Source organism: Sceloporus occidentalis, unplaced genomic scaffold (assembly GCF_023333645.1).
Source record: "Sceloporus occidentalis isolate IW3139 unplaced genomic scaffold, rSceOcc1.0.p SCAF_1, whole genome shotgun sequence".
Classification (NCBI taxonomy): domain Eukaryota; kingdom Metazoa; phylum Chordata; class Lepidosauria; order Squamata; family Phrynosomatidae; genus Sceloporus; species Sceloporus occidentalis.
In genome coordinates, this window is record NW_028316981.1 from 128,883,615 (window position 1) to 128,905,108 (window position 21,494).

At 40.0% G+C, this 21,494-nt stretch overlaps 1 protein-coding gene across 1 annotated transcript in view; it reads right to left on the reverse strand.

The window, feature by feature from the left end:
• MGAT5B (alpha-1,6-mannosylglycoprotein 6-beta-N-acetylglucosaminyltransferase B) overlaps positions 1-21,494 on the reverse strand; it is a 301,222-nt gene that overhangs the window by 50,048 nt on the left and 229,680 nt on the right. Inside the window, exons 9-10 of the mRNA XM_089534995.1 lie at positions 8,806-8,937; positions 2,095-2,228 (exon numbers count right to left, since the gene is read on the reverse strand). Of these exons, the coding sequence (XP_089391121.1) occupies positions 2,095-2,228; positions 8,806-8,937 (266 nt within the window). The remainder of the gene's footprint in view (positions 1-2,094; positions 2,229-8,805; positions 8,938-21,494) is intronic.

The following is a 21,494-nucleotide window of genomic DNA, read 5'->3' on the forward strand; positions in this document are numbered from 1 at the left end:
GATGTACTACATATCAAGACAGCCAAGATGGTATAGTGGTTTGAATGCTGGATTTAGGATGCCAGAAGACCATAGAGCTTGAATCCCTGCTTGGGAATACAAGCCCATTGGGTGTCCTTGGGAAAGTTACATTCTCTCAGTTTCAGAGGACAGCAATCCCCTCTCAACAAATCTTGCCAAGAAAACACCATGATCGAGTCGCCATAAAATGATGTCAACTCAAAGGCATATAACGATAACAACAAAGTGTAAAGTAAAACCTAGAGCTGTATATGACCAGAGGAAAACCACAGACATGCTTAGGCTATGTAGTGAAGAGCAAGCCCAAAAGCTGAACACCATGATGAAACTACAAAAAATAATCTGCAGCTAGTTATTAGAGATTGCATTAATTGGTTATTTCATGTCATTGCTAAAGAATGAACTTCTAGTTGGTATCCTGCTGATGCTGACTCACAACATTTGAATTCACAATGAAATGACTCAGAAGGATGCATCTGTTTTCCTAAGATGCCAACTGCAGTCTTCCTTCCAAACCCAGTTTCCTCTAAGGAAACTTGCCTGCCTTTAACACTGACTGCTTTCTAGTTGTTGTCCTCCTCCTAACTTTCCAGCAGAAACTGTGCATTTCTCAGTTATTCTCTAGTGGTTTCTGATCATGCCTCAGGGAATGTTGAGACTGAATATGTGTGACTGCCTACATACCCAAGAACAGGGTGTTTTGAAAATGTTTTAACAGCATGCCAGTTTTCAAAAGGCCATTTGTTTCCTTTCCCGTCTAATCCTGGGGTTATTTTTTTTTTTAAATGACACCACATCCTACTGTACCTGCTATCACTTTCCTTCCAGCTGGGAGAGGAATGATTGGTTATCTTGGCAGCTCCCAGAGAGGGCTACTTACAATGAAATAGCTCTGTGGCAGCTGTAGGTCTTTCACCCTAGTGACACCAGGGAGGAGGAAGCGAGCTGCTAGAAAGCATAATTAGAAGAACAGTGGGAGTGGGACAGCAAAGTATGAATGCTAATTAAAATGGCAGGCCCCATTAAGCTGGTTTTTCCTTAGGGTGTCATTGCCAAGGTTAAGGTCAGGAGGCATCAGCATATCTGCCTATGTAGAACACTTTGGAAAATCAGCTTTGAGGTGCAAATCTGGCAGGATCTCTAGTACTCATTCCACATCATGGATGCAGCATAGGGCACAGACCTTTTCAGTTCCTCTCTTCCTGTTACGTTCAAGGCTTCTTCATCATCTTGCAAAACCTCCAGATATATACCCCCGGGTTTTATCTCCAGCACCCAAGAAAGTAGAGCAGCAGGAAAGCTATATAGGCTGAGTATTCATTATCCAGAATTTCAAATTCCAAAATATTCAAAATCCAAAATTTTCCACATAGGTGGCTAAGATGGTGACACTATTGCCTTCTGATGGTTCAGTGTACATAAACTTTGTTTCATGCACAAAATTATTAAAAATATGTATAAAATTACCTTCAGGCTATGTGTATAAGGTGCATTGTTGTTTTTAACAGCCCTCAAGTTGATTTCAACCATGGTAGCCCTGTAGATGAGACATCTCCAAGACTCCCTTTCCTCCACTGTTCTGCTTAGTTCCTGCGAAGTCATACCCATTACCTCTCTAATACAGTCCATCCAGCTAGTATGTGGCTTTCCTTTCTTTCTGCTTCCCTCCATCTTTCCTAGCATTATTGTCTCATAATGTGTCCAAAGTACATATGAAACACAAATGAATTTTATGTTAAGACTTTGGTCCCACCTACAAAATATCTCATTATTTGTATGCAAACATTCCAAAATCTGAAAAATCCAAAACACTTACAGTCCCAAGCAGTTTGGATAAGGAGACTCAACATGTACTGTACCGAGACTCAACTTGCACTCCCAATTACTTTTTGGGATCACCACTCTCAGCATAGTGACTTGAACACCTTGGCTGGTGGATTCTGGAAGATAGTCTTCCACACTTTCCCCAGCTTTGATGGAGGTATACCACCTTTGATACTGCAGGTAATCATTTCCTCATCCAGGAAGTGTAACCCCACCTCTAATGAACTGGCAAATGCCATGACCACTTACGAAACATGGTCATGAACTGCTTAGGGTTCAGGTTCCAGTAGCCCCAGTTTGTCCGGTAACCATGCAGTGTAGCATATTCTTCATGATTGTATGCAGGCTCAGTCCCAAAAGTATCAATTACTCGAACACGACATCTGGGCAAGGGAAGAGAAAGAACAGCATGTTGGTTACAGTTAGAGACAACCCAGTTGGATTAGTTTAAAACATTCTGTGGGGCTGCTTTTGAAGAATATTTAGAAACCAGCTGGTGCAAAGAGCTGCAGCCAGGTTGTTAACTGGAGCTGGCTACAGGGAGCACACAACTCCTTTATTGCAAAAGCTCCACTGGCTGCTGGCCTGTTTCCAGGCACAATTCAAAGTGCTGGTTTTGATATATACAGCCTTATACAGCTCGAGTATAGGTTACTTGAAGGAACATATCCTCCCTTAACAACTTGTCTGTGGTTTGAGATCTGCTGGGAAGGCCCTTCTCTCTGTCCCTCCACCCTCAAAGGTACATTTGGTGAGAGCATGGGAGAGGGCCTTCTCAGTGGCTGCCCCCAGCCTCTGGAACTCCTTTCCACAGTGTCTAAAGTGGCACCCTCTCTACTTTCTTTCTGCAAACAAGGCTTTCAAGAGGTCTTTGAGTACTGATTGTTTGGACAGGATGGGCCCTATATAATGTATTGGATGTTAGAATCATAGAATCATAGAGTTGGAAGAGACCACAAGGTCTATCTGTTATTTTTGTTGTGCTGTTGTGTTTTTATTTATGTTTTCTTTTTAAATATATATATTGTATTCACCTATAAACAAATTAAACACTTTACACTACAAAAAATACAATTCATTGCACTAAACTATACTTCCAAGTTATTGTTTCCTCAACAGATGTGCTCAGGACTTGCAGACTCAGGGCTATGGCTTCCTTGATAGAATCTATGCATCTGGAATGTGATCTTCATCTTTTTCACACTGCCTTCTACTTTGCTAAGCATTACTGTCATTTCTAGTGAGTCATGTCTTCTCATGATATGGCCAAAGTATGACAGTCCCATACTATGGTTTCTAGGGAACGTTCAGGCTTGATTTGCTCTAGGAACCATTTATTGATCTTTTTAGCACTCCATGGTACCAGAACTACATTTCAAATAAACTGATTTTCTTCCTATTAGCTTTCTTCACTGTCAGGCTTTCATAAACATACATAGAAATGGGAAATATAATGGTACAGACAATCCTAACTTTAGTATTCAATTATATGTCTTGACACTTCAGGATGATAATAATAATAATAATAATAATAATAATAATAATAATAATAATAATAATTTGTTTTATTTATATACCGCTATTCCAAAGATCATAATGGTGAACAGCAAGTAAGCTAATTAGCAAGTCTATTTCCTTTACAGCTCCCCTTCCAAGTCCTAATCTTCCGATTTCTTGACTGCAGTCTCCGTTCTGGTTAATGATTAAGCCAAAGTATAGAAAATCTTGAACTATTTCAGTGTCTTCATCATCTGCTTTAATATTATGTAAATCATCTGTGGTCATTATTCTTGTTTTCTTAATGTTGAAACGTAAGCCTGCCTTTGCATTTTCTTCTCCAAATCAATACTGTTATTAATTAATCTGCCCCCACATAATCCAGTTCTCTTTCCAGAATAAAGTTCAATAAATCAATCCTCATTCAGGAAGAGCATTCACATCATTATCCTCAAACATACATGAAAAATCAGACAAAATGTATTATAAAGAGGATTATAGCAGTCTAGCAGCGGGAGGCAAAATAAACGCATTGTCCCACCAAGTAGTAATTCCATCCCCCTTCAGCCCCCAAATTCCATTTTCCTTCAGTCCCCAAATTTTTACATTGCATAGAGTGAGAATCCTACAATCATTCACTCTTAGAACTCATTTGTCTGCAGTGTTTGCATTCCCTTGGTAACTTTGCCTGTCCCTTTTCTTTAGCTGTCTAAACTGATGTTTTTGGTTACTGTAGTGCTAAAATTTGTGGACTGAAAGAAATTACACAGAAGGAAATTCTTATTTGGGGGCAACAACAACAACAACAGCAATAATGTCTTCACTCCTCCTTGTAACTACAAACCTCATGCACACTGCAATGGTTGTGGGGGGGGTATTCTTTTTGTGCAATGAAGACATGAGGTGGTTGGATTCATGGCTAGCCTGCTTTTCACCTTTTTAGAAATGAATAATTAGTCTAGCCCCTTGCAGCAAACTAAAATTATAAATGCCTCTAGGTAGGAAGGGAAAGGAAATGACATTATTTCTACTTCCTTTACAGCAGGGCTGAGCAGCTATGAGGAGGACCAAATGCCACCCCTGCATCCCTAAAGTGGACTACACCTTGTGATTTGTGAATTAAAATTGCCCAAAATTCAGCCACACATTGACCAGAGGTCTGCTTCTGGTTTTCTAGCCTCTGGGCTTTCTAGTCTATTTTTGGTTTCAAGTCAGCATTTCAAGGTGTGTGGAATGGTTTCTTACTGTCGAGTTTAGGCAATATTCTCCCTTCCTCGTAAAAGGGGTGATCTGGAACAGTTGGGTGACTTGAGGTCCTACAAAAAAGGAGTTGGGGGCTGTACATAGCCTACCTATCCTCCCTATTGTCTCAGTTTGACAGGGACAGTCCCAATTAATCATGTGTCATCCCACCTTTTCAGCTGCTTTCAAAACATCCCAGTTTACCACTCTTCTTCATATCTTCCCCCTTTGTCCTAAGCTTACTTCCATTTGGTGCAAACTGGGTTTAAAGAGCAAAAATGTCTTGTACTCAGCTAAGCAAGGGGGGAGGAGAGGAAAGGAGAGGACAGAATCCTCACCTTCCCAGTATGCTCAGGCAAAAGAAAATAGCTTCAACCTCTCCTGGCTTGTGTGCTCTTTCTCATTAATAACTTCTGCCATCCTGTCCACACTCTGAGGTAGCTTTGCCATGTGTTCTGATTTTCATCTGTGAACTATTGGAGGGTATGAGCCCATAGGCTGCATTTTCTCCACCCCTCTTTTACAGGAACCATTGCATAGAAAAATAAATGGCTGCCTTCCTAGCCTGCCTGTAGGAGCAACTATTCTCCCCCACCCCCCTCCATACAATTGTGCTTGAGAAGAAAAGGATAACAAATCTCCAAAATTCCGGCAGGCATTTAAAGTCTCTGTTTACACCACAAAGGATGCATGTAATTTATCTGCTGTATTGTTTTTGTTATTGTTCTTTAAACAGATTGGCAACCACTTTCTCTTACTTTTTGCCCAACAACAATAAGAAAGAGGATACATGACCATACTATGTCCTTTTTAAATATTCCACTCTTCATCACTGATCCAAGAGGAATTCTCATCCTCTGTTAAGAGTCTCCAGGCACAAACCTCTTCTGGTCTGAACTGCATTGTGTAATTTCCTCTCTCCACATACAGGTTGAATCTCCCTTATCCAAAAGGCTTAGGAGCAAAGGACTTTTGAATTTTAGGGGGTATTAGAATACCTGTATTTGCATATATGTACATAAATGAGGTATCTTGAAGATGGGGGTTAAATCTAAACACAAAATTCATTTCTGTTTCATTTACACCTTATACACATAGCATGAAGGTAATTTTATTCAATATTTTAAATACGTTTGTGCATGACTCAAATTTTGTGCACAAAGGTGCCACTGTCTCAGCAACCCATGTGGAGAATTCTGGAGTTTGGAGTATTTCAAAATTCAGAATTCCATGAAAAATGTTTTGGTTATAGGAATACTTCTGATTTTTAAATTCCAGATAAGGGATACTCAGCCCATATACCAGAAAGGAGTGGGGCTAGCTGTGCTGCTGAGGGTCTCGCACGGGGCTGTAACTCACTTTTAAGAACAGATCCATAGTATCAAGAGTGGGCAACTGTCAGAGGTTCATTTGTGCCCTCATGAATTAGAGTTAATGATTAGAGGAACTATGAACAAGGAGATTATTTCATATTTAATACCAAAATGACTTGAATTTTAACATGATGAATTATTTGTGGCATATGGATTTGGAAAACATGATTAGTCCAAATAATTTAATTCAGTTACCTTCTAAGGATAGCAACGGCCACGCTAAGCCCTCAGGAAAACTTGGAGGGATGTATGCCCCTATTTACCTACTTTCAAATATAAAAAAATAAATGAAAACTTTTGCCCCCAAACACAGACTTTAGTGTATAGGGTACATCTTCACCATGTTTACAGGCCTTGGTTTGCTTCCTGTTCAGTTCCTCTTATTAATTTTTAAGGACTTCTCTTAAACCTAAAATGGCCAGCCTTGTTTTTTCAAAGTGGCAGGCCAGATGCCCTTATGAGAAGCCCACTAACAAGGCATGTGGACAATCAAACCCTCCTGCTCATATTCCTCAACAACTGGGAAATGCAGGTACATGACCTCTCATACCTGACATACTATATATAGCCATAAAAAAACCAATAGCCAATTGTAGCCCTTTCTCCTCCTAATGTTTTAATAAAATTTCAAGAAAAGGTAGGGTCGGATGCAGTCAGTGTTAATGGAATGAAGTTCCCTTTCATTAGAATCTGGTGTGTAGCTATTCCCCTTCACCTCAAAATCCTTGCTATCCTGGTTCATAACGTCAGTGGTGGCTGGGAAATGGCAGGAGGAGAGTGAGGGAGAGAGAGCGAGTAAAAGCAAGGACAGGAATATCAACTCTTCTCACCCAACCAAACTGAATGCAGAGAGAAAACTGATTTATAATGAAAGCAATAACATTGCCTGCCATTTTTCTCCCTCATAAAATTCTGTAGGATAACCGGCAGAGAGAGGGAGCTAGTAATGAACAGCAGGACTATCGGTGCTAAATTAAATCACAATTTTTTTGTAGCTGCTGATCCAGCAAGAGAGGTTGTCTTGTTGTTTCGTCTTGCTACTGAATAGAAGGTACTAAATAGGCAAAGGTGCCTGCCTTAAAAAAACGACAACATGGCAATGCATTTTGCTCTTTTGAAAAGGTGACAAACAAGCAAAGAAAAACCTGACTAGAATGAGGAACTACATCAAGAGCAAACAAGGAAAGAAAACCTAGCTAGGGGGCAAAAGAAAGAAATACATCAAGATAAAATCATAGTAATCTCAAACCCACAATTTTGTTAAGTACTATGTACAGTTGTAATTTTAAAAGAACAGAAAAAGAACACAAACAATACTGGAAAGGATGATTTGGAAGATCTAGGGCAAAGGGTGGGTGGGAAAAGGAAGGCTCTGGGGCCATATGTGCTGCCCCAGCCTGTTTTTGCATCTTTTGACCCCTCCAGACTCCTTGGATCATGCTTTTTTTTCACCCCAATCAATGGCAATTCACCCTTTAACTAGATTCCAGTACCTCCCTCCACTGCACTGTACTTGTTTTGAAAAATGGTATTTCTTTTAATGTTAATATAAATACCATTTTTCAAAACAACTACTGTAGATATCTTTGCGTGGGGGGGGGGGGGAGAGTTGTTTTGGTATTTTTGCAATATGTGGAGCCTCAAAAGGTTCCAGGAGGCGGGCAGAAAGACTACTCTTTTTGCATACCAGCTCTACTAGGTTGGTGTAAAACAAATAATCTGATTGTTTTCATTGTGTTGCCATGCAACCAGTGTTGGATCCCAGCTGAATGACAGCAATGATCCCTTTAGGCTAGTTCATAAACTCAACTGGATCCCACCCAATCCTGTGTGCTGCTGCCTGAGAAGATGAACTAATCAGATTGTTCCAAATTATACCCTCAGATAAACACAAGAAATCATTTACCAAATAGTAATCCTTCATGCTATGTGTATAAGCATTTGGTAAGGTTAGCAAAAGCGTAAGAATACTTCAAAATAGGAAAAGCACTGAACATGACTTTTCATTAGACAATTAAAAAACAATAGTTGCGTCAAATACGTCAGCACTGGCAAAGGAATTTCCAAAGGTGGAGAAAGAAATAAGTGCCTTGAATGCCATTTTTGGGAGAAAGGTGGGATATAAATCCAAGAAAGAAAGAAAGAAAGAGAGAGAGAGAAAGTAAGGTCCAAAACACACTGCAGAAATAATCCCACTTGAGACCTCTTTAACTGCCTGTCTCAATACAAGGGAATTCTGGGAACTGTACTTTTGTGGGACATTTAGCTTTCTCTGTCAGGGAGCTCTGGTGCCACAATAAACTACAATTCCCAGGATTCCCTAGCACTAAGCCAGGGCAGTTAAAGTGGTCTCAATCTGCACTATTTCTGCAGTTTGGCTTGGACCTAAGTAAGTAAGGGGCTGTACAGACAGACCATTCATGGGGGCTCTGTGCCACCCCTGAATGGGCTGGGTTGCAGATGTGGCAGCCACATGCCATGCCCCCAACCCAGGACAAATAGGAGCCATGCAACCTGGCTCCTATTTGCGCCCTAGAACAGGCACCATGAAAGCTGCAGCACGGCCTTATGATGCCCGCTATGCACAGTGCTGTGTAAGTGCTAAGCATGAACAACTTCATCATGGTGCACCCCATCTGTATGGGCGTGCACCAAGTGTCTGCACTATGATCTCACTATTCACCAAGGTTTACTACAGTTTGTAAAGCACCAGCAGAGGTGTTCTGAATAAAACTGTACATCTCTGCCTGTCAATTCTGTCATGGCAGTTTCCACCAGCTGCCTTCTTAAAAAGCACAAAACGGAATGGAAAGAAAGGTGAAGGGGGAACCAACCCCTCCCTTCTTACCTGTATTTTTTAAAAGAGAGGCCCATGTGCTGCTTCATCTGCTGTAGCCCATGGTAGTCTGTGTAAATCAGGTCGAAAGGCAAAGGAACTGTGAGTGGACAATTACCCCGTCCAGGAGGCACTCCTAAATTGCTAGAAAGAATGATAAAAGGTTTAAATACAAAGAAAAGGATGGTTGTAAGTTCAAATATATGGGGGTGGGGCAGCTTGGTGCAACCCTCTGACATTTGCTTTTCCATTGGCCAAGCTGGCAAGCATTTCTGGAAGTTGAAGTCCCAACTGTTTGGAGGGCCAGACTCTGCACATCCCTCATGTACATTGACTGGGAGAGGTTTTCCATGATGTCAAAAAAGAGACCCCAGGAACTGAATCAAAGACTTTCCATATGCAATACTGTATAAGTATTCTGTCGCTGATCTGTAGCTCTTCTTGATAAATCCAGGGATGTCCAGTACTTCACAGAACCAAGCTGTACCACTCTTCTTTACAGGACATTTTGGCAGAATATTCCATGGGTTAACTTCTGTTGCAGATATCTATATAGTTACTGCAAAGAAAGCTTCACTGAACTCAGGAAAACTTATTGCTATGTCAAAATACACTGGACAGAACTGTCAAAGTAATGTCAGGATCAAGGGGAGAGGTCTCTGTCTGCATACACTGTTTTTCAATTATTCACAAGTTCTCTCTCTATGTAGAAGTGTAACTATTCTCCATTCCCAAAGTAGTCTAAAATATAGCCAAGGAGCAAACATCCAGTTTGCCACAGGTTCTGCAGTTCTGATGTAAACAATACTGAGGGAACATGACCTGAAGGCTATAAGGCAGCTTCCTATCCTCTTACTGTTAGCTCTGCTGTAGTTCCAATGTTCCATTCACACGAGTCACTTCTGTGAATATGAATTAAAATTCAGGATTATATGAATTTTACTCACAGCACCTCCATCTCACAGCACCTCCACCTTTCTGCATCCTATATCACTATCACTCTGACCCTTTCTTCCCCTGTCTCTCCCCTTCTCAACTCTGTGCTTGGTTAGCCATGGCAACTAAATGGTAGTCAAATTCGGGGTACTTCTCTTCTTGCCACAGTACTGAGGAAACAGCAAACTTTGCATCCTGCCACCAATTAGTTTGGATAGACAATATGAAGTAGGAGATCTGGGCCACACTTCACATTGTATTTCCTCAGATGATGATTATATATATACATATACATATACATATACATATACATACATACATAATCATGAGTCTCAAGACTACTTAACAATTTATTAAAGGCATTAGTGATGAAACAAGTGTTTCCTTATTTATTCATTCAGCTGACAGAGGGCTTCAATGATTTACTTCAGATGCTATGTGCAGCATTTCAAGTTGTTTTAATCTTTTAAATCTGTTTTAACTTATTAATTTGTTTAATATGCTTTTAGTCTATTTTGTTGTTGTGTGCCTTCAACTTACAGTGAACCTGAGGCAAACCCATCACAGGTTCTTGACAAGTTTCTTCAGAGGGAGTCTGTCCTGACAATCCCCTAAGGCTGAGAGAATGTGACTTGCCCAAGGTCACTCAGTGGGTGTACATGGCTGAGCCAGGATTCAAACCCTGACCTCCAGAGTCATAGTTCAACACTCAAACCACTACATATTACTGTTTTTCTACATTATTTTTATTTATTTAAATTGTTTAATTTTTTGTATTGACTTTATTAGGAAGCTGTCTGGAAATCTTTTGCTATAGGGTAGAAAGTTTTAATAAATATCTGGTGGGGGGGGACTCACTCAATTTATGGGCCTCAACCAATAAATTTCCTTGATGATACCAATTCCTAATGCCAGCTCTGCATAGATCTGATCCCTGGACTTGTGCACTGTAAAGGGTGTTAGGTTTGGAGAGAAAAGCAAGATGTGTTTCATCCACTCCATCTCAGTGTGGAAAAGCTCATGTTTAGTTTAAGGTCACACAATGGGCAGGAGGATGGCCCATAAACTGAGATTCAGTCCAGACAATGAAGATTTGCTGCTATCAAGTGGTTCAACTGCCCAATGAAGTGGTGTTCATCCTCCTATATATGGGGCTACATTCCTCTGGAAAGACAAGGGCCATAATTTTGGGGGTGCTCACAGATCCAAGTGGCCTTGGTAACACAGTTTGTAATCACCTTTGGCTGATACAGCGCCCACTTGGAAGGGAAAGAATATTCATAATTATTAATTCTCAGGTTAAAAACACACATCACACATCAACATTTGGGAAACTCCATCAGGATGAATAATAGAGACCATCTAGAAGTTTTACAATTTTCTCCTGGTATTTGAAATGTTGCAGAAGAATTGTTTTGCAGAGAAACATATTGGTTTGATCAACATGCCCCACCAGCATGTTCTGCATAAAATTAAACACTGCTTCCTGCACAGAGATCTGTGCATTTTGCACAACCACCCCCACATGTTTGTCACCATAGAGTAACTCCTCTGCAGTACTTTGGAATTTTCATACAGTGGAGGAATATTCATTTTATCCTGCAACACAGAAAAGACTACTTCAATTATCTGTCCTCAGATACAAGAATGAAATAGTCAAGAATTTATATCCCTATTATCCAAACTTTTATCTGGACAAAGATAGCCTGGCTAGCTAGTGGCTACCAGAGAATTAGCCAGATTGCCTTCCCATGTGAGAGCCACCAGATACTAAAACTTTCCTCTTCCAGCTGGTGCTCGGTTCTTGGTTTTTATTTTCATCTTTGGTTTGTTTAGGTATTTAGGCTGGCTGGCTGGCGTGGGGTGGGGGGTGGATTCTGAATGTTTGAAGTCCAAAAACTAATTTTTTGAGCTCTGCATTTAGCATTCATTTAGGACAAAGGGTCCAGCATTTTGCCCAACACTAAGAAATACTTTTTTAAAAAAAGCTAATGAAGCACCACCTGACATTCTGAAGCAAGCAACAAGAAGCATATTCAATTTATGGCGCCTTCACTAAGGATAAGAGCTTGCAGCTGCTTCATTGCTCTTGTCACAAAGAATATAAGCTTCACCATGTAGAACAGGAAAGTCTGGCAGTGCTGAAGATGAGCTTTGGTGTGATCGCTTGTAATTTAAGTACCCTTTTATGAGCAATGTTAAACTAAGTGGCTGGCCAGAAAGATGACATGAATGAAAGTCTCTTGCATCTGACAGCCACAGTTTAAAAAACACATAAATAAAATGAAGTAATACAGAAGAGCACAGATGTCTATGATGGAATAGATAGAACTTTTCAGGTGTTTTCTCAGTGTCTGTTAAATACTAGACATTTACCACTAAAGAACAAAGGTGCACAATCCATACAGAAAAGGACTTGCTCTGACCATGAGGGACATGATTCCATGCTGCTTTTAGCATTGGAGGATTTATTATTATCTTTAAGCATATAAAGATATGGAAGGATTACACAAGGGCAGAAATACAGTATCCTGGACAACCACTTAGCTCACATACCCTGGAAACTACAATGCTCCCCACTGCAAAGCTGAAGAATCACAAAGATTCATTAAAGCCAGCTAGATGGAAGTTTCTAAAAACAAGGATTTACAGTATTATCAAAGGATCTTGGATGGCCCATACTAAACAGGGATGGAGGAATCCTCTGCTCAATTGGTGATTTATTACTTTTGAGTGAGCACAAACAGTTTTCATCATAAATATTCAAAGTGCAGTCTCCATTGACAAAGCGAAAATAAGTGCCAAGAGAGATGGACATCATAGTGCTAAAAAATTGAAGATTACATTAAGTGCCAATTTGGACTGCAAATAAGAAACAAATTTGGCATCTCCAAGATTCAAACAATTAAAACATCCATATGGAAACCATATTTTGGAAAAGGGAAAATAAATACTGTCCTGATGCCAGAATTTAAGCAGGGAGTGATTTATATGACATCATAAACATGGCCACTAGAAAAATGTCCAGAGATAGACTAGACCAAACTGACTCTATGCTCATTAAAATTCAGGCTTCAGTATCCATGATGTCTAACCAGAGTTTAGATTTGAACAAATGTGTATCAGAAAGTAATAGGAATTTAGAAACAAGACTGGACTAGTTAAGATTAGAGATTACAAAACAAGTACCATATATACTCATGTATAAGTCTAGAAATTTTCATTAAAAATTGACTAAAAAACCTGAGTCAACTTACATATGGGTCAATGTAAGTACTGTGCCTTAACTCTTATAAAGAAGGAACCATCCCCTGGTGAAAGGCAAGAGTGTAATCTATCCTGGACATGCTGACCTCCCTCTACTCTCTCATCCTTCCAGCCTTTATGGTGAGCACAAACATTTATGCCTGCTGGAATTTTGTAAGTTCTTTGACATTGTTTTCCTTTGCTCCATCCTTTAGATGCTTTCTTACATGTCCTTAAGTTATACTCTCGACTTATTGATCGGTCATATAAAAATCCATCATTTTGGCCCTAAAACCTGCCCTCGACTTATACATGAGATCGATTTATAGTCAAGTATATATGGTAAATCATTTTAAAGAGCTTGCTGGAAAGCAGTTTAAAGAAATCACGTCCTCAGTTCAGAATCTCAAAATGATTACGTACAACATAAATAGGACATCTTTGATAATTTGAAGGAAATTGACATTTTATGGCAGGATTTAGAAAGTTTACAGGATAAAATTATAATGATGGAAATCAAATCAAAAGAAACACAGATTAGATTAAGAGTTGTTCCAGAAGATCTAATTGATTTAAAATTGACAGTACTAAAAGCTTTTGAGGGTCTTACAAGTAGATCCAGTGAAGGACTTGACAATAAGATTGATGCAATATATAGGCAAACTCTGCTTCTGCAAAGAGGAAAAAACCTCCAAGAAATGTGAATTTCTTTTATATAAATAAAATGTTACAAGACAAATTGATTTTTGAAGATGGACAAGGTAAATGTGTAATTGTAGAAATCATCTGGAATGGCAAGAATATGCATTTAATGTGTATTCATTGCCCAACTAATGAGAAATCATTTTTTTTTAATTTGTTAAGAAAAATATCCAACTAGACCAGTCATCCCCAAAGTGGGTGATACGCCCCCCAGGGGGCGGTGGAAGGTTTCAGGGGGGTGGTGAGGGAAAATGGGTAAATATCAGGGCGGTGGAGGGAAAAGGGGGCAGCAGGAGGGGCCTTCAGTCAAAGTAATAGTGTGCAAGAAAGACAAGGGGAACCAACAGCCTTTAAGACCATGGTGGGGATGTAGGTTTCATGAAAGTTCTTTTCAGGGTCCCCAGAAAACCACCACACAGCTTTGCTGATCATTTTGTATGGTGCTATCTCCTGCTCTTTGTCTGACCATTTGAGATCACTCCCTTACCGATGTCTTTCACTAGTAGTGGCAATTGGGAAACTCTCGTGAGGTTTGGGCACAGGCCAATGCTTCTGTGGCTTGGAGCATTTTGGGACAAACTGGAGCAAAGAGTTAGAGCACATGGTGGTGGGGGAGAAGTGGTGGCAAAAAGGAGCTTTCAAATCTGGGACCCTGCTTAAGCTTTGTGATGTTTGCGGGGACTTGGCTGACAGGTTGGAGTTGTCCTGCTGCTGCTGCTGCTTTCTTTCATCAAACCAAGTGAGAAAAGAGGTAGCAGAAGAAAACCTTTTTTGTGGGAGAGTGAACCCTTGAAACTGTATGGGTTGGACATGTCTTTCGCTCTGAAAGCATTTCTAAATAACAGAGTATAAATACAACAACAACAACAATGTCTCTTGAGAAGGAATATCTGTGCTCGATTATTTGAAAGAGTCCTTTGTCTTGAGTCGTGTACTTAAAATCTCCATTTTCTAGTCCACATCAGTCTCCAATACAGAGCATGTGGGCTCTGTAAACCCCTTACATACGCACCAGCTGCACCTTTCTCAGCTCCGATGAAGGACTGAGAGTTCCTCCTCTCTCCGCTGCACTTGGTGATCATGGGAGCAGCAACTGAGCAGCAACCAAGAGGCCTCTTGTCCACATTGGCCTTTGCTGGGAGGCTGGCATGGGTGAGAGGCTTCTTGGTCGCGGCTTAGCCAGCTACTCAGTTGCTGCTCCCAGGATGAGAGGGTGCAATAGGAGGAAAAATTGAACAGCCAGTCAAACAGTAACCAAAAAGACTCTCGCCTGTGCCGGCCTTTGCTGCAAGACCAGCACAAGAAAGAAGCTGCTCAGTCGCTGCTCAGCCAGCTGCTCAATTGCTGCTCCCAAGGTGACTGGGTGCCAAGGGAACAGTGACTGAGATTGGCTGTTTTGAATTTGCAGTAGAACAGTAGACCTGATAATCAAAATATTTTTCCCCTGGTGGTGGTGGGGGAATTTGTTGCCCAAGAGGAAAGGGGTGGTAGTCTGTAAAAGTCTGGGGACCACTGAACTAGACCTACAAAATCTGATTTGCATGGGGGATTGGGACAGGATTGTTGATCCTAATAAAGATAAATGTTCCAGGAAAGGTATTAAAGGAAGATCCTTCTTTAAATGTACAAAGTACTTTGGATTTGAGCTGAACTTAAATAAATTTACAGAGCCCACAATAGTTTGAGAAAGCATAGCTTATATGAGAGGGCAATTTATAAAATATGGTGCCATTATTAAATATGGTTTCATAAAATATGAAAAAAGAAAGTGATGCTAAAAATAGCATGCTTATTGACAAAATACATAGTTTCAAAGAAAATTGATAAAGAGACTCAGCAAAAGATTACATTACTCCAACAATGGATTTCATTGTTTACAGTCCAAGAAATTAGTGCCGAACTACAATACCTTAAGCAAAAGAATGGTGAATTTGCAAATAAACCTGAGAAAGGGATTTCATAAATTGAGACAGGAAAGAATGAAGAAAAATACAACAAAGATCAGGAAGCGAGATCAGTTTGTAATGGATAATTTGAAAATATTAAAAGCCTTCAAGGAATATTACAGAGACTTACTGTATATGTGAGAGGCAATGAGAAAAGCTCAAATATGGAAGACTATTTTGATAAGTTCCAATAGGACAAATTATGCTTGCAACAGAAGCAAAGTATGAACGGGCCTGTGACAACTGTGGAACTAAACGAAGCAATTTAAAAGTTTAAAACTGCAATAGTGCTAGACACAGATGGACTATCAGCAGCATAAGAAATTTGAAGATGGAGCTACTTCAGCCATTGGAAATGGTGTGTTATGAGTTATTAGGAAAAGGGTAGGTGCCAGATTCTTGGAGAAATACCTACTAAATATTATTTGGGCAATAAAGAAAAAAAAATACTCAGTTCAAAAGTCCCAGGTTTTCAAGAGTGGTTGAAATACAAAGGGGGATTAAAAAGGGTTGGCCCCTCTCATCTTTACTATTTATTTTTGTGTTGGAGACTGTACTCAGGAATATCAGACATGATGACAGGATTTATGGAGTGAAGGTTTAAGAAGAACAGTATAAGATGAGAGCTTATGCAGATGATCTTGTTATGATAACACAAAACCCATTGGACTCAATTAAGGCTTTTCTGGAAAAAAATAAGGCATGTGGGACATGCTCTGGGTTTAAAGTGAATTGTGATAAAACATAATTGCTAACTTAAAAAATGATTTCAGAAAAGGATAATGAACTATCTGCTGTTTCACATTTTAAATTTGAAATAAGGGAATTAAATATTTGGGAGTTACAACCACGAAGAATAACTTTTTCTTATTTCATAACAACTATGAACATATCTGGAAAGAAATTAAAAGAGACAGAAAAATTGGGAAAGTTACATTTATTCCTTTTGGCTAGAACTGTTGTAATAATAGCATGTTTTGTCAAGGCTTTTATTTCTTTTACAAATGATCTCTATTAGCAGAAATGAAATATTTTGTGTACAATGGTAGAAAGAAATTAGAAGATTTAGCTGGTGGACGAAGAAACCGAGAATAAAATTTGAAACACCGTATGATGCTAAGGAATGGAGTGGCTTGGCAGTTCCTCATATCCAATTTATTTTGAGGTCTGTTGTTTTGTATGGTTGAAGGAATTGATATTGCTTAGAGATGTGACACTCTTGGAACTTGAATGCCATAATTTAAGTTTTGGTTGGTATACTTATCTTTGATATGATAAAGTTAAGAAAAATCATTGTATTAAACAGGCTCTCTTATGAGGTTGTCATAAGAATAAGCAAAGACGTTTTCCTAAGATAATACTAGCCACCTCATTGCAGGAAGCCTTTTTAATGGCTAGTATAGGTAAAAATTAGAGATGGTTGTTCTATGATGTTCTTTTGTATTTTGAACAAGACAACTGGAAATTTAAACCAAGAAAGATGACTCTTAAAAAGAGACAAAGATCTTAACTGGTTTGCTTGTATAGAACTTAAGGACAGGTTTAATCAAGACAAGAGAAATGCAGCCGTAGAAGTTAGAGAAAATGAGATTTAGGGGATTGTCTTCACGAGCCAAAAGGCCTAGCTTCTCTCTGGCCTTGCATTGTCTAGATCAGATGATACAGGCCAAAACCCCTGAGGGAGGATTGGGCCCAATCCTGCTATCCAAACTCAGATCTCGAGGACCCAGCCTGACCCCCAGGTAAAGAGCCTTTGTCCCAGGGTAACTTACCCCTGGTTTTGCATGAAGTTTCTCAGAAACTCCACAGCAAAACTGGGCTGTTCAGACAGTCTCCTGTGTTCCTTACTTTGCCAACTGTCATTCTGACTGAGAGGCCCCCAGTCATTGCAGCCAATGTGGAAATGGGGTGCCTGATCACGTGAGTGCAGCCAGGTGCCCTGTTTCTGAATCAGAAATTGTGACTGGGGGCTTCTCAGTTGGATCGATGGCCAGCAAGGTATGGAGTGGTGCACCAGTCTCAGATCCTGGGTCAGGGCAAGGATAATTGTGTGAACAACTGTCTGTCCCTGCTCTGACTCAGGCGGGTTATAGACCGCCACTTGGGACGTCCGCAGGACGTCCGATTTTAAAAAAGGGGCGTCTCTTCTAGACGCCCCTGGCTCTAGTACGGACTCTGTCCGTACAATATGGCGCCGGCCGTTCCACACGGCCGGCGCCATCTTTACGTATTGGACGCTGTGCGTCCGAACGTGTCGCAGCGCTAATGACGTCGCGAGTGCGCCAGTGGCGCCTCACGACGTCATTAGGGCGCCGCAGAAAGAAGCTCCATTTTGGAGCTTCTTTTTTGCTCCGCAAGGGAGCTGCGCGGTGTGGCTGCGACGGCTCCCTTACGGGGCAAACGGCGGCGGCGGCAGACCGCCTCAAAGCAGCGGTCTATAACCCGCCCCAGTGACCAACCTGAGTGAACACCATGGTCAAGAAAGCATGGACTTGGCTCATGCTTTCCTGGCCCATCTGCTCAGGCCCTTAGAGTTGTGTAAAGATGAAGACCATGTAATTTAAAAAGTATATAAACAACTTCTGAAACTTGCTTTTGATATGATCAACATAGGTTATAAACCTTATTTGAAGTTGGTGAGACAGCTTTTTTCATGGAAAAGGTGAATTGGCTGGGAAATTTATACTTTGGAACAATTGATTGGTCCTGACCAAGAATTTTAGCTATCTTCACTATTGCATTCTTATGTAGCCATTTTTACAACTGGAAGACCTTTCGCTGTCTGTACATAAACCATCAGCTCTGAATTATTCAGCTATCTTTGATAGGTTGGAAACATTGATCATATCTTCAGAGAAAATAAAATTAAGAAGTTTAGTTTATATATGCTTTTTGAACAGCTTAACATTTGATAATAATGACATAAAAATGGAGCGGAATAAGGCATTAGATTGTCCTGTGCAAATTCACCAGTGGAAAACTATCCTAGCTTTAATAACCAAAATCTCTTTAGATCTAAAATGACATTTGGTCCAGCTAAATAAATAAATAAAATCTCAGTTGCTCTGGATACCGTTATGCCTTTTTAGAAAGAAATTGTTTGTGTCAATGGAATGTTGTTGATGTGACGTCAACTATGCTTCCTTGTGGCATATGATCTTGGCATGTTAAGTGTTTGTTACTTTTTGATAAGAAGTGCTACCACATATTAATTTTGTATTAGGAAAATCTTTGACATTTATAGACACACATGTTCTTTTAAATACATTCCTGTGATGTGGAATTTAACTGAAGATCAGCACTGGTGGATCCTGCGTGCTTTTAGTGTTGCAAAAAGACTTATACTTCAAGGCTGGAAAGATAAACACTCACCATCGCCATCTATCATCCTTTAGACAGAAGATCTTACTGCTTTAGCTACACATGAACATGCATTTTATAGAGGTCAGCTTCAAGAAAAAGCATTTTTGGAAACATTGGTTACATGATCAGTCCTTGTCCGTATCCTATGGATTTTTCTTTCCTTCCTTCTTCTTATTTTTCCCCAATTTCTTATTTTTTCTTTGTAATCATACTTTAAAAACTCAATACAATTTTTTAAAAATGGATCAACATACCTGCCTACATTCTGGACTCTCACTGAGGGTCTGACTTATCGCTATATGACTTATCACCAGTCACTACTGGTGGTGCTAGCAACACAGCTTAAAAACCAGTCTATTAAAAAAAAAAATTAAATAGGCTTTCAGGGGATAGAGAGAAAAATCTGAAGAGGAAGACTCAAAGCGTTTTACAACAATTAAAGACATTGCTTAAAATCCACAAGATAGAAAAGTTAAAATAAGATTAAATAATCAAAAATAAAATAAAAACATACATCCTAAAACAAACACACACAAGCACAATGAGCAATTTCAAGTGCATAAGATAGGCCTTATATCTACTATCACAGACACACAGACTTGGAAGAGACCACAAGGGACATCCAATCCAACCCTCTGCCATGCAGGAACACACAATCAAACCACATATAGGGCCGGTACAGACGGGCTTCAACGCACGTCTTGATGATGTGCTAGGGTTGCCTCGGGGCACTGCTTACAGACGCCCTGCAACCCTAGCACGTATTCCATATGTCAAAATGGTGGCACCCTGTACAGATGGGCGCCGCCATTTTGACATGATGGATAGCCTGATACTGATGTTGCGAGTGCACCATTGGCACACTGCGGCATCAGTATTGCACCACAAAAAGAACCCGCTTTTTGCAGGTTCTTTTTCTGCCGGTGGAAAACCATGTGGTTTGTTTGCTGTGTTTTTCCCTGGCAGAAAACTAGGTGCCAGTAGACTGCCCTTTTTGGGCAGTCTGTACCAGGCCACTGTCACTGATCAATTCCCTATTGGAATGGTTGCACACTAGGCTTCAGAGCCAGATCTTTAAGAGCTAAACTCTTAAAAGGCCAAGATTCTACACAGTCATGCATAGTTTAAATGTCCTGCATGAGGAACTCTGCTGCAGCTCCTGTTTCCACCTCCAAGACTCAGAAGTCCACTGTGATGGCTCTCTTCACTCCCTGCAAAATGTCCCATTTCTTCTGGAGACTGGAGAAGATTCTGATTATATCCTCAGGGCCAGATACAGACTGAGGACATCATTTGCTGAAATCTGCAGGAGTCTGCTGGAGGTCTCAGCACATGATGTCATCATTCTGCATCTCCCAATGGCAGCACAGTCAGATGCTTCTCCAATCCCTTCTTCTCTCCACCAGCAATGGAATGATTGGGCTGTGTGTGTGTGTGTGTGTGTGTGTGTGTGTGTGTGTGTGTGTTTGGAGGGGGTGCTATTGCAGCACAATAGTGAATCCTGGGAGGGCTTTTGGACATTGCAAAGGGAGGATGAGAATACCAACTTCTGCAACAACAACAACAACAACAACAACAACAAACAAAAAAAGACAGACATAGGTGGGAAGTGAATTTAACTTTTGCTGCGTTTGATATTAACAAAGGATCCTGGCAAGTCTTCTGGGCAAATCTGTCAGTTTTGCTTCCCTGCCGCCGCCGCCATCCCACACCCCTTTCTCTTATTTCCTCTCTTTCTATTGACTTTATGAAGAATTAGTGAATTTTGGAAAGTTGATGGTTTTTTTTAAAAAACAAACAAACCAAATCTTCTTCTTTCTGAAGATATCAGAAAGAGATGCAAAGCAGACAGTAAACAAAGAAAAGTAGATAGTCATTTATAAATTCTTTTTTGTGTTGTTAAGCACCAAAGGTGGAGAAACCAAAGGAAGTGGTGAATGCTTGATTTTGAAAGAGAGAAGAATGAATGTTTTAATTTTGGAAGAAAGAAGAATAAAAGAAAGAAAGAAGATGAAGAACAAATAAAGATAGAGGAGGTGGTAAGCATTACTATTGATTTTATAAATGAAATGTTTTATGTAAATATATATATATATAACTGAAATAAATAAAGTATTGGAAAAAATAGAACAAATCAACTTTTCAGCTCTCCCATGTGTATGTGGTGTGCATGCAGCCACATGAGTACACATGTAATTTAGGTTCAGTCACATAAAGCTAATAGCAGAGGTCTCAGCTGGATAACACAGACATAAACCATGGCATGTACATTGTACACATTTCATGTTCTGTTGCCTGAGGAGAATATAATTTTGTTACAAGGAGACACTGTTCTTTTTATTTCCCTCCCTCCCTCAACCTCCTTTCCTCTCCCCCTCTTTTTCTTTTTCAAAAAAAAAAAAAAAGCATCCAATGGGGCTGTACAGCCAATAGATGCAATTCAAGAAGATTGCACAAGGGAAGTCAGGAAGGTTACCACTATCAAGGAGAAGTGTGATAACATTTATC